The sequence below is a fragment of the Microtus pennsylvanicus genome, chromosome 4 (genome assembly GCF_037038515.1).
Source record: "Microtus pennsylvanicus isolate mMicPen1 chromosome 4, mMicPen1.hap1, whole genome shotgun sequence".
Taxonomy (NCBI): Eukaryota; Metazoa; Chordata; class Mammalia; order Rodentia; family Cricetidae; genus Microtus; species Microtus pennsylvanicus.
In genome coordinates, this window is record NC_134582.1 from 23,033,568 (window position 1) to 23,045,942 (window position 12,375).

A 12,375-nucleotide genomic window follows, 5' to 3' on the forward strand; every position below is an offset into this window, starting at 1 on the left:
TATTGGGTGCTTACAGACAACTAGGTGCCAGTCACTTTAGTTCCAGGCCTGTTAGGCACATTGACAAGGGAGCTGTACGTTAAAAATCGATTTCAGTCCAGTTTTGTGACATTGTCACAGCTATCCTCTCTGAAGACAATTTGGCTATAAAACAAAAGAAAACTGATCAAGCTCACTTCTCATAAGTCAAAGGCTTATTTATTAATGAAACACTGATAAGAAAACTTCGATGTTCAAAAGATTATAAATCACATACAAAGGAAGTATTCGAAATGACTCTATAATTTAATAGTACCTTTGCGCCTTTCCACTTAGCCACATCCCTCGAAAACAAGTTCCTATTTTTAGTCAAAAAAAATCTGGAGGAAAATATCTTTAGTGAACTTATTAATTTTGCAAATGATAATGATGAGAAGAGCGAAAGCATGACCAGGACTACAGCACCACAAAAGCGACGTCAAAAGAATCCCAGGATTTCTGGCGGGGAACTTCCACGTCACCGGAAAAAAGGGCCGGTTGAAACGCTTCAGGAAATGCCACGTTGAACATGGCTGCCTCGCCGGGACGCAGCCACACTCAATATGGACACAGCGGGGGCCCGCCCACGCCCAACCTCCGATGACACTATTTCCGAAGGCTCTTGAGCCGGCGGAAGCGGAAGCTCCGCAGAGGTGGGGGCGGCAGGAAGAGTCTGTCGCGTTTCTCGGTCCCTCTCAACCACAAAAACAGACGGAGGGCCGGCGTAAGTGAGCCGCGGCCTGGGAGGCTGTCGCGAAGGTGGAGGTGCGCGGTTGTGGGCAAGTGGAGGGGTCCGGGGCTCCCACCGCCCAGACCTTCCCTCTGGGGCTCTGGAACTCCTGGGGGCCTAGAGTGACCGAGAAAGGAGTGTCTGAATATGTGGTTCTTGCCTTGCGGGCCTTACTTGTAAGGCATCCAACCTTCTATTCCGCCATAGAGAGCCTTCCCTGGGTCTCTGTTTCATCGACGAAGTGGGAGGTTTGCCCGGACTTTGGGCCTCTCCCCCAACACATACCCTGAGCGTCACAAATTCAACGATGTTAGTGTTGAGTCGTTTAGGCCAGTAAATTGAGGAACGCCTGCCCTCATCCTGCAGAGGACGTAGCTCTAGTATGATGCGGTTTATTCATCTTGGGAAAGATGGGAGACCCTAATTTTTGTCCCAGTGTTACTGGTTACTTGGTGCTTTCTTTTCTTTCTTTCTTTCTTTTTTTCTTTTTGAGCCGATCCCTTCATTGTTTTGAACCTGGAGTTTCTTATCTGTCAGAGCAACTGGCTTAATCTCCTCTCCCACCCCCAAGCCCGTCACAAATGGGAGATAAAAGAAGGTTTCTGTAAAGCTAAGGTTTTTCTGGAGGTGGAGAAATTGGAACATGGAGAGCACATACCATGTAGTACAGACTGAGGACTATCTATTCTTGTAATTTCAAAGTTTATTTGAGAATTCCATTTTTAGATGTCTGGAAAGACTCCATCCTTCTCGTCAGAATTTGTGATGTTGCAGTTGTACTGGGTTTGGGAGAAGGCTGTTGTAGAACATATGTATTGTAGAGTGAGCTCCATCCTCCAAGCTTAGCAGCAGCCTTCAGCCCTTGTCAGAGCATCTATGACTTCCTGAAAAAGACCCTGCAATTGGGCCTACTGTTTGTTGTCATTCCTTCATAGAAGGTGATGGAGGATGGGTCATTGGCCCTCATCTGAGATTCAGGACTCGAACCACCTGGCCTTTTGTATGTAATTCTGCCCCAGTTGCACATGGCCTCTTGGTAGGGAGGCACTAAAGTATTTAGTCTGGAAAGGTTAACTCTGTGGGTACAACTCTGAGGAAGCTGTCATCCATACCGGGTGAAGACTTGACAGTCTCGCTGCTTTTGAGTACACCAGGCTCCTGTAAGTAGCCCCTCAGTCATGCTCTGTAGTAAGCCTAGCTAGTAAACAAACATTAGTTCCTCAGGGTAAACTTTGGTGGAATTGTACCTTTGTTATTGGGGCCTCAGAAGGGAGATGGTATGTCTCCCCAGAGACGGAATTCAGACAACACTGTATTTAAATGGTTGTGTGCCTGAAGTACACATTTTATCTTTAGACAACAGGATATAATAGAAAGGGGAAACTAGCTTTCACTAAAGTTAGGTGATACAAAAATTGGTCTTGAGTTGGAATTGAAGGCCTAGATTCTTCCTTCAGAAATGGTATGTTCTGCCTCAGTGGCAGGTACTATGTCATTCTGGTACTCATTTTCATTATTTGTAAAATAAAGGGTTGAACTAGCGTCCTTGCTCTTTTCATTAGTATAGGTTTGGCTCCCATTCCCCCTTTAAATCAGAAGTGTGATGGCTGGATGACCCTTTTGAGGCAGAGAGTATATCCTAGATAGTAGATACATAAAATGTCTTGTGAATATTAATTAGCTGATTTGCAAGGTTACTGTGGCGTAGATTGAAGCCAACAGAAAATAAAGAGGCATTAGAAACCTCACAGGCAGGAAAGACATTGGCATTGTAAAACGATTGGGATGTTTGAAAGAGATCTTTGTTCTGTGTTTATGTTTGTTTTTTAGGGCGATGAGCTGTCATTTGCTCTTAGTCAATGGGAATGATTGAAGTGAGAATTATCTCTAAGGATAAACCGTGTGGGAAGGCTTTGCTGCTACCTTTAGCTACCAAACAGTAAATAAGTGAGTGAGGGGAGGGAGGAATGGGGAGATGCTGGGAATCAGGAGAAAGGAGCCTTTTCAAGGGGGTTGCCATTGATTAGACACAGATGGAAATGTTGATTCAGAATGGGGGGTGGGTTACTAGATCCTGCATTTTCGGCTAGTTTCATGAGAAGTTAGTTTAGCTCTTCTCTGTGAAGTACCCATATGAAACGAATATGTGTTCCAGAGTGCCTGTGTGAGATGAGGAAAGGAGTAATTACTCCATGTAATTAGTAGGCCCTGCTAGAGACGCTGACAGGATAGCTCGGGCTGTCGGTTGAAAGGGGTTTAAGGACTCCAGGACGTAAGCTGTTTGTAGGCACAGCTGATTTCAGAAGTATGCACTGTAGTTTTCAGTAAAACCTTTGATGGAAACACACAATTAAACGAACTTAATTCCAGGCAAGAGAATGTTGGAGCATTAAAGCTTGAGACAGGCACATTTTGGGGAGTAACACAAACGAATCTGTCAGCTATAGTATAATGTCCTTTTAGCTGAGGACATGGCTGAAGATGAAGAGGGACTTTAAAGAAAGTGTATTTTAGAAAGCCCTAGTTTCAAGGGCACTGGCAAAGAACTCAGGCTGAAGAGTGCTTGGGGGTGCCCAGACAAAATTGAAGCTCTCAGTGCTTAAGCTCTGGTAAACAGGCTTCTGTGGCAGGATAATGGACCGCACAGGTGGCTGTGGGCTACTGTGTGGAAGCCTAGCTTTGTGAGGAAGGGTATGGTTAGGATTCTAATAGGAGCATCCTGAAGCCCATCTCTAGGCATTGGGGAGTAGCTCTGGAAGGCGGAGAGACAGCTGTGGTGGCTGAGGACTGACAGTCGTCAGGTATGTTATGTAGGCCAGGAGTCAGAGTCTTCTGAGCTCTGACACTTCGTATTTGACCCAAGGCAGGTGGCTTCCCGATTTATCCTCTCTGGCTTCTTGTTCATCTGAAAGAGCCTCTGAAAGTTTATTTGTAATTCCCTTGGCATGGGAGTAGGAGAGAAGCACCACCGTGGTATTCTCAGGCGAGTTGGTAACCCACAAACTGTCAGCGGTGTCACTGTGTGCTCTCTGAGGGCCCTTGCGGCATGTAATATTCAGGGATTCGTTATCATTCCTGTCAGAGTAACATTTCCTACAGGTTCAGAGCCAACCAGAGTCTCCCAAAGCTGTTAACCTTAGAAATAATGCTTGGTGTTTTAAAATACCATCTTCACATACTTCCATTTGCATTGTTGATTGTCGCCTGCCCCTCACTTACATGATTCAGCCAGGTCCACCTCATCTCTGCTGCTGCTGGTAACTAGACCCTCTCCTTTAACTTGCTACTCCTCAATCTGTCTTGGCATTTCTCCAGGGAAGCAGAGTGCTTAGTGGTATGGGGTGGATAAGGTGGGAAGAAAGGGAAATAAAGGCTAGTTGTGGCGGTTTCCTTCCGGTTTTTACTTGCTCTTTAATCCCTCTCGAGACAAAGGTAAAGCATGGTAGTCTCCTTCCTAGAGAGATCCCTTCTTACCTGGGAGTTTGCTTCACATGCAGGAGATGCTCGGCATAGCTCAGCTTGGTATTTGATGTAAATGAGATGATGCCCAGTGGAGTTGAACAATTCTGTTGTCTTTTGTCAGTGAGCACTGGGCTAAGGAAATCAGCAGAGTCCTTGAGTGAGGGAGATTTTCTCACACATGTTTCCAGAGGTCTACTAATGTTGGAGAGGGCTTCCCGTTGTCTGTAGGCCCTCTGCTTGTCAACCTCCTGATGGAGAGATCTGCCCCTTATCCCAGAGCCGTTTCACGTCCCCCCTTCACCGAAGGCTTACGCCTTCCTTACCTGACAGGTACGGTAGAGAACACATGTTTAATTACAGGCCTAATAGAGCTCTGATGCCCTGGCAGTCCTGGTCATTTGGATTTTTTTTTTTTGTCGTTGTTTTTTGGTTTTAGATAAAGATTATAGGCTAAGTAGACTTCATAGGCTTCTTGAACTATTATATCTTCTATGTGATTTATCTCTGTAGTTTTGAGTTCTAAACAAATTTTGTAAAGTTAATGATGTTAATGCTAATTAATTTAGAATTTGAAGCGTACATGGGACAAATGGGCACTGAGGGTTACTAAATATGTCTCAGGAAGAGCACTGCAAAATAATAATGCATAGTCAGAGATCCAGGCATAAAAGGAAGGTGCTTTAAGAGCAGTGGCCTCAGGGGGGGAAAGGAAGAAGGGCTCAGGAAACGCCAGGAGCGTGTCATCTGAAGGGCTGTCAAAACTCTTAAGTCTGAAGCATGTCCTCAGCACCTGGAGGATTGTTCTGAACATCTGCGCAGCCCCTGGGTAAATTGGGCTCTACAAGTTAAGTGTGTTTTAGAGCTTTTGCATGCTAGAGGTAGGTGTTATGTATGTTTTTATTGGACTAAACTCTGATAGTATTTACTGCTGAGATTACTGAATATTGTAGCATCAAACTGCTCATAGGAGTGTGAAATGATTAGTGGATGCATATGGAATAATGAATTTCTTATGAGAAAAGACTTGTTGCCTGGAGGTGAGATTGAAACCCTTTCCTGCCTCCCCACAAAAGTGATCATGAGACCAATACACAATTGCCGTAGAATTTTTCTGTTATGTTCCATAGAGTACAGATGAAAGAAGTTTTCATAAAACACTTAAACTTTAAATTGGATGTTGGAGGCTAATTAATGGTTTTCTAGACTAGAGAGAAGGGGAAATGGGAGGGGATGGTGTAAGGAAAGATCCATGTTTAGAGAGATGAATGGATAGGAGTCACAGGTGAGCTCAGAAAAGACCTACAGCTGGATTAGAAGGATCTCACTCTTTAAGAGCCAGGGTTCCTTGGACTTTGATTTTCTTTCCTTTTTTAATTTTTAATGAAATCCCATATGCAGGTCAATCTGAAAATCTCAAATGATTGAGGTGAATATGACATAAAAAGTAAGTTCCTTTTTTATGTTCAGATCAAATCTCATTTCCTAGAAGTAACCACTGCGAATATTTTGTCACAACCAGGCGTACGTGTCATTTACTCTCATCTAGAGAAAATCATACCTGAGACTGAGACTTAGTCTACACCTTGTTTTGATTATACTTTCTTTTTGTAACCGTAGTAGAAATCAGAGAAATGTGTTGAAAAGATAGCCATAGCGGCAGTGTAAAATGTGGTATGGTAAGCATTTAGTTAACGAGTTGCCTTCTGAAAGCCTGAGCAATGGTTGGCTTTTGCTGTAGGCTTTGACAGTGCAGTGCTGTGTCCCTCATAGAAAGCCATGAGCCACAATAGCATAGATGAGGGTTGATGGAGTTTCAGAAGCCAATTGGAATGCATATTTCAAGAACAATATTTTGGGAAAATAGGTGATAGCTTGTTGAGTAGTTATGGAACATGAAGATACCTGGATGTGTTTACGATGGTCAAGGTTTATAATTTAGGAATTTAGTGACCTATAATAGAGGACAATATGTTATATGTTGTGTTTGCATTTGTAGTAGTGGAACCTTAGGAATGAGCACAGTTGTCAGTGAGAAGCTGGCTTACAGGGGAACTGGCAAAGGGGACCAAAGAGTGGTCACAGAGAAGAGGATAACTTCGGAACCCAAGGATGAGAAAGAAGCAGGTTCAGGAGTTACTGGAACATGCGGAGTTTCAGTTGGTGAGAAGGGACAATGAGCAGGCAAATGTGGGTGTGATATAATCAGAAACTGGTTTGTATAATTTTTAAATAGTTTCATAGGTTCTGTCACTAGCGGTCTGAAAGCCATAATAAGGTGGATAACATAAATCAGCCACCAAGAAGCCAACGTCGGTGTCACAAACTCACTGTACTCTAGCTTCGTCTCCTCTAGCAACCCACTGGTTGCAGAATGTTTTAGGTCCTTTTGTTAAGAACCCACACAGTTACATAAGTAACTGGGTTGTGACTGGGGAGAAGCAACCGATCAGGGAGTATGCTTATGGTTAATGGAACACAAGCAGTGGCAAGCATGCTGATACCAACAAGAACCTTTTTCAGTGAGGAAAGAGGAGGTCAGAACTCAGACAAGCACATGGATATAAGGATTCATTTAGTTTGCTCCCGTTTGTTGCTGAAGCAGAGGCTTCCTGGGAACTACACATATTTCAGCTGTGTCCTATTTTGAGGTGCCCAAGTTCCCTAGGTATAGTGCATGCTCACTTTGATGGTTCTTTACCGGCTTTTCATCACATTGAGGATTAAGAACTCTGCTAATAGTTCAGCCGCATCTTCCATTTCACCTTCTTTATCCTAACATCATCATTGGTTTTGTTTTTAGTTCTGTAAAATTGATTCCCTCCAGAGTTTAGCACATCTGGGGAGGAAAGGGAACTCTGAGAATGTAAAGTCCTGAATGAATGTATGTTGTTAACATGGGTGCCGTCTCATGAAGACCCTAGCATCAGATCCAGAGGGAAATGGCAAAACCTTCTCTTTTGGTCCATGCATGGATGCTGATAGTGTATGCAAAAAAGTCCACCATAGGACCACCCCCCACCCCCACCCCCCCGGGATATATACAGCCTGAAAACCATTCCTCTACAGAGACTTTGTGCCTATTGAGATTAGTCTACTTGTATACCATAAGCCCCGCCTCCCTGTCTAACTCTAGGTAAACACACTGACTGTTTGGGGTGCTGTAGTTTCTCTACCTGGGATCCCAGCCCATCTAACTCTTAGCATTTCATTCTGCCCCAGTGAGGTCCAACTCTCTGGGAGCCATTTGAGGACATGCAGTCGCATGCTACTGGGATCTCCTAAAATACTTTTTTAAAACTCTCTTACTCCCTTTTTGCCCTATTTTCAGATCACCCCTTAGGTATCATTTTAATTGCCCTGTCCTTCAAAGAACCAGCAGTGAATGAGGCTGATGTGTTACACTTGCTACTTTGAAACTGAGTTTGCTTTCTTCACACCGCTTATCTTGACTTGAAGGTCTAAGCTCCTTTGCTGGGTTCCTTATCTCCTCACTGGCTTCCCCAAGGTCTTTTGTTTACTTTGGACGCTGCTAGGCTTACTGCAGGCACTGAAAGTATGTGAAGGTACGTCTGAATTGAGGAATACTCAAATCTTATGTCTACAGAGCCCCATTCCTACTGAGGAGATCTATATTTCATAACTATTCTATATCTGGACCACCATCGTTCACATAGTTATTCCCAGACAGTCTGACAATCTGGGTGTTACTCCCACATACCAATAAACAGAACAAAACAAAATATGTTGCTGCTTCTCATTTTCCTTCCCTTTTCCTCTTCCCTTACTAAGGTTTTATTTTAAAAGCAAAGTGTATATACTTTATAAAAGTGAATTTTCCCTCCAAAATTGTAAGCTTTGTATGGTTTTTAAGGAGAGTGTCTGTAGTTTGATTTTACCCTGTTCACACAGAGTATGGTTTCATTCCCTCAATTTGTAGATAGGAGAATGAAGAATTTGTAAGGTTGATTCCTGTCTTGGAAGTAATCCTTTGTGACAGATCACAGCTGAGAGTCTAAGAGTCTCTGCTGTGGTGGGGTAGCTTCTGTGAAGCGCTGGAGATGAGGGGGCAACTTCAGTTAATAGCTGAGAAGTTCACTCCTCTGAGTTCAGACATCCCTTTACAAACTAATTTTGGTTGCATGTTTAGAATCATAAGCTCTCAGCCAGAAGCGGTTTTGCTACCTAGTTTAGTGAAGAAATTGATGCTTGGAGAAACTGAGAGAACCAGCTGGGTAGGAAGCTCCAGAATACAAATGAAAAAAAAAATGGGACTTAATTCTTGGGGTTTTGTTCATGCTAAATATGTTTATAATCTCAACTATTCTCCAGGAAAAGGTACTCTGTCTTGAGAATAGGACAAATGAATAATTTCTAAGTGTGAATATGGTGTAATGTTGTAATAACATCAGTATTTTAGGCTTTTGGCCTTTGGCAGTTCCAAAAGAACATTATTGTAACTCACTTGTAACAGGGACAGTCTGGGGCTTAAGTTTGGTGTGCTGATTTTAGACTCCTCTACTCTTTTTCTTGCAGGTGTTTTGAACTAAAATCAGAGGCCAGATTTGTTCTTTGGCACTAACGGCAGCACAACAATGGGGCCACGAAAGAAAAGTGTGAAAATGTGTCTGATGGACGATGAGACCCCAGAGGAAACGATAGCAGAGGAAACGAAGGACTACATGAATCAGCTGTCACATGAAGTGCTTTGTCATATTTTTAGGTGAGACTTTATTTGGTTCACTTTTATGTACCTGAAACGTAAAGCTAAGAGCAAACTTGTTTTATAAAGCTTTTGTTTTTCCTTTAGGTTTATTTATTTTACTCTATACGCATTGGTGTTTTGCTGACATGTTTGTCTGTGTGCCATGTGGCATGTATGTCTGTGTACCACGTGTGTGCCTGGTGCCCATGAAGTCCGAAGAGGGTGTTGGATCCCCTAAGTCTGGAGTTGCAGATGATGTGTGCTATTTGGAGGGCATCAAACCTGAGCCTTGTAAAAACAGCAAGTGCTCTTAACTGTTGTCATTTCCTAGCCTCCAAACAATTTTAAAATTACTATTTTTTTACTTAACTTCGTTATTATAGCCATTAATTAAAGCAAGAAGGAAAATGTTTTATTTCTTTTCACTCTTTTTCTTTTCAAGTTTTATTTGTAGGCTCCTAAAATGTTTATCAGAGGACTCTTGTTGTGACGGTGTAATGATTACTTAACATGTTTTTGAGACAAAAAAGTTGTTTCCTTTAAAAGAAACTTTTTCTTTGTTGACTCAAAATGCACTTACATACTTTTATAATATGGTTTTTTATTAACTTATGAAGAATTAGGTCTCATTATGCTATTTTTCAAATAAAATATTATTGGTGTGCACCCATCCCCTGCCTCTCCCCACTCCACTTTCTATGTGCCCTTTCAACTATAGATTTTAATCACATCTACCGTAGAAAAACATACATTTCTCCCTAGGAAAAGTTTTATATAAAACAATCTTGATTTATTTTTTTAAAGTTGGTCAGGGCTTATAAAACTAACATGGGCAAATATTTTTGGATAACAGTAAAAGTGTTGGAAAGCTGGGTGGTGGTGGCGCATGCCTTTAATCCCAGCACTTGGGAGGCAGATGCAGGCGGATCTCAGTGAGATTTAGAACAGCTGAACTGTTACACAGAGAAACCCTGTCTTGAAAATCCAATATATATTTTCTGAGGCAGTTCCTCTGCTTTTAAAATGGCATGTGTGTGTGTGTATATATATATATATATATATGATAGAAAACTTGATTTAAAAAGCAAGCAGTGTTTTTTTTCATTGCATACATAATGTGTAGTCTTGTATTTTCTGAAAATTGTTTGAGTTCTAGAGAGCTAGTTAGGTTATAGCTAGCGATAATGTTTTTGGTGAAAATTTAATTTGACTTTAATCTCTTTATTTAAATAGCTTTGAAGAAGGGCCAGTGGTAAGAAAACAATGCAGTAGAAAAATACTGAGCATCCACACATAGACTTTTCTCTTAAAATTAGCATGCTTCTTAGGGATTAGAGTCAGCTGCAATGATTGTCATTGTTGCTCTTCCCACTTAGCCAGCTGTGGGAACTTTTTAGGCTTAGCTTTTCTGAGGCAGTTCTTCTGCTTTTAAAATGGCATAATAATAGCACCTACCTGCTGAGTGAGGATTCCAGCAGACCATGGACTTTGAGGATAAAGGAGCAGTCAAGTGTGTTGAAGATTCATCTAGGAGACTGGTGGCAGCAGAAAGCAGCCCTGCAGTTGGTGCCTCCTTGCCACAGTAGCTGTTAGCTAGAGGACCAGGCACAGGATGACACAGAGGAGAAGAAAGAAACTGGGCAAAGGTTGTGTGGCAAGAAGGAGCAGCCAGCTGCATACCTTGTAATGCAGTTGTAACCCAGTCCCCACTGAGTAAAACATGGCTTCCACTCGACAGTTAGGTGAGTGTGGAGGACTCTGAAGAGACAAAGGTGAGGTTTCCTGCTATTTAAAGGTACATGTTGTTACTAGAAACAAGCTAGAAACAGGTTAGTTGTGACTTTCAGGAAGGAGATGAGAAGATTGGGAAGAGAGGTGCATCACAGGGAAGACTTGAGCCACACTGCTGTAACCTCGTGCTTATGTGCTTATTGATAGAGAAACAAAGGCGTTTGAGGGAGCAGTGATGGTTGAGAGGGAGCAGCAGGGACCGTGCTGTGACACTGTCACATGTCGGCTGTGTTCCAATCTCTGCTCTTCGGCTGCCATCTTCCTTTTCTTGTCAGTGTACCTAAAAATGTGCTGAGGGTTTTGTTTGTTATCTTCTTTGCGTCATTTTTGCTTTTTGGTATGCTTATTTTTAAATGTTTTTTGTCCATGAAAACTTATGGGAAGGTTAGCAGGTTTTATCAGCTATCACATGGAAAGAGCTCAGCCTCTATTTGGTACTTGAGTTTGCTGACTTACCTATATTTACTCAAAAGCCAGAACGGGGCTGGTTCAGTCAGTGGTTAAGAGCACTTGTTGCTCTTGCTGAGGTTACAGATTCGATTCCTAGTGCCTACATGATATCTCACAACCATCTTTAATTGTAGTCTAAAAGGATCCAGTACCCTTTTCTGACCTCCAAGTTCACCAGGGTGCATACTATGTACATATATACATGCAGGCAAAACATTTATACACATAAAATAATAAATCTAAAAACGATAAGCTGAATTACCTTACACCTTAAGGTGCTGCTGATGTTCCTAAGACCTCACATCATTTAAAGGGTGGGGGCATGGTAGAGGGAAGGGAACTGCATACATCCTTGATTAATATTTCTTTCCATTACAAAGGTACCTCCCCCTGCAGGATATCATGTGCATGGAATGTCTCTCTCGGAAGCTAAAGGAAGCAGTTACTCTGTATCTGAGAGTTGTCAGAGTGGTGGATCTCTGTGCAGGCCGGTGGTGGGAATATATGCCAAGTGGTAAGTAGGCAAAGCTTTAAAGTACATTTGTACCATTAGAACCAATAAAAATGGCTCCGCAGAATGTGACACCTTTTTAAAAAGTGTTTGTTTGCTTGTTTGTTTATTTTGGTGACCCAATTTATGACAAGAAAATTGAAAACAGGAGGGACTGTATGGAGGGGAGGGAGAAAGTAGGTCTAGCAGGAGAAAGGGGAACAAAAGATGGTGGGGAAATCCATGATACACGTGTATGAAGCAAAAGAAGCCCTAGTTTGTATCCTTGTTAAACTAACAATAAAAAGGACTGCCTTTCTTTAACAGTAGTCTGTTAGTTACTGTGCTCTGCTGTTGCTTTTTAGAGTCTTCTAAAATCATGCTTTTAAAACATAATATTCAGATGTTTATAAGACTTTGAACATGGATTGAAGCTGAGGCAAACTCCTTAACAGCATCAAAACAAGAGAGCAAAGTCCTTACCAGAAGCACAGAGGTGGAAGGCTGAAGAGCTGCCTTGTTGCGCTCTCCTGAACAGACAGACAGACTACCTCTAGAGTGCTGTAGTGTGCAGTCTTGAAAAGACCATTGCAATGCCAGGCTAGCACTTAGCTTCAAGGAAACAAACGTAGTTGTCATAGTTACTTAGGAAGCAGTATGAAGGGAAAGTGTTCATCTAATTCTAGACAGTTGCGCTTTGTAGTGGGCAAGAAATCAGTCAAGGCAGCATGA

At 42.3% G+C, this 12,375-nt stretch overlaps 1 protein-coding gene across 4 annotated transcripts in view; it reads left to right on the plus strand.

Moving 5' to 3' along the window:
- Positions 1-642: 642 nt before the first annotated feature.
- Positions 643-12,375, plus strand: part of Fbxo38 (F-box protein 38) — a 41,787-nt gene continuing 30,054 nt past the window's right edge. For 2 of the 4 annotated variants that reach the window (XM_075968494.1, XM_075968496.1), the window contains exons 1-3: positions 643-783; positions 8,744-8,930; positions 11,534-11,667. In XM_075968494.1, the coding sequence (XP_075824609.1) occupies positions 8,803-8,930; positions 11,534-11,667 (262 nt within the window). In that variant the 5' untranslated portion in view covers positions 643-783; positions 8,744-8,802. The remainder of the gene's footprint in view (positions 784-8,743; positions 8,931-11,533; positions 11,668-12,375) is intronic. The other 2 variants (XM_075968495.1, XM_075968497.1) reach the window with 1 other exon arrangement.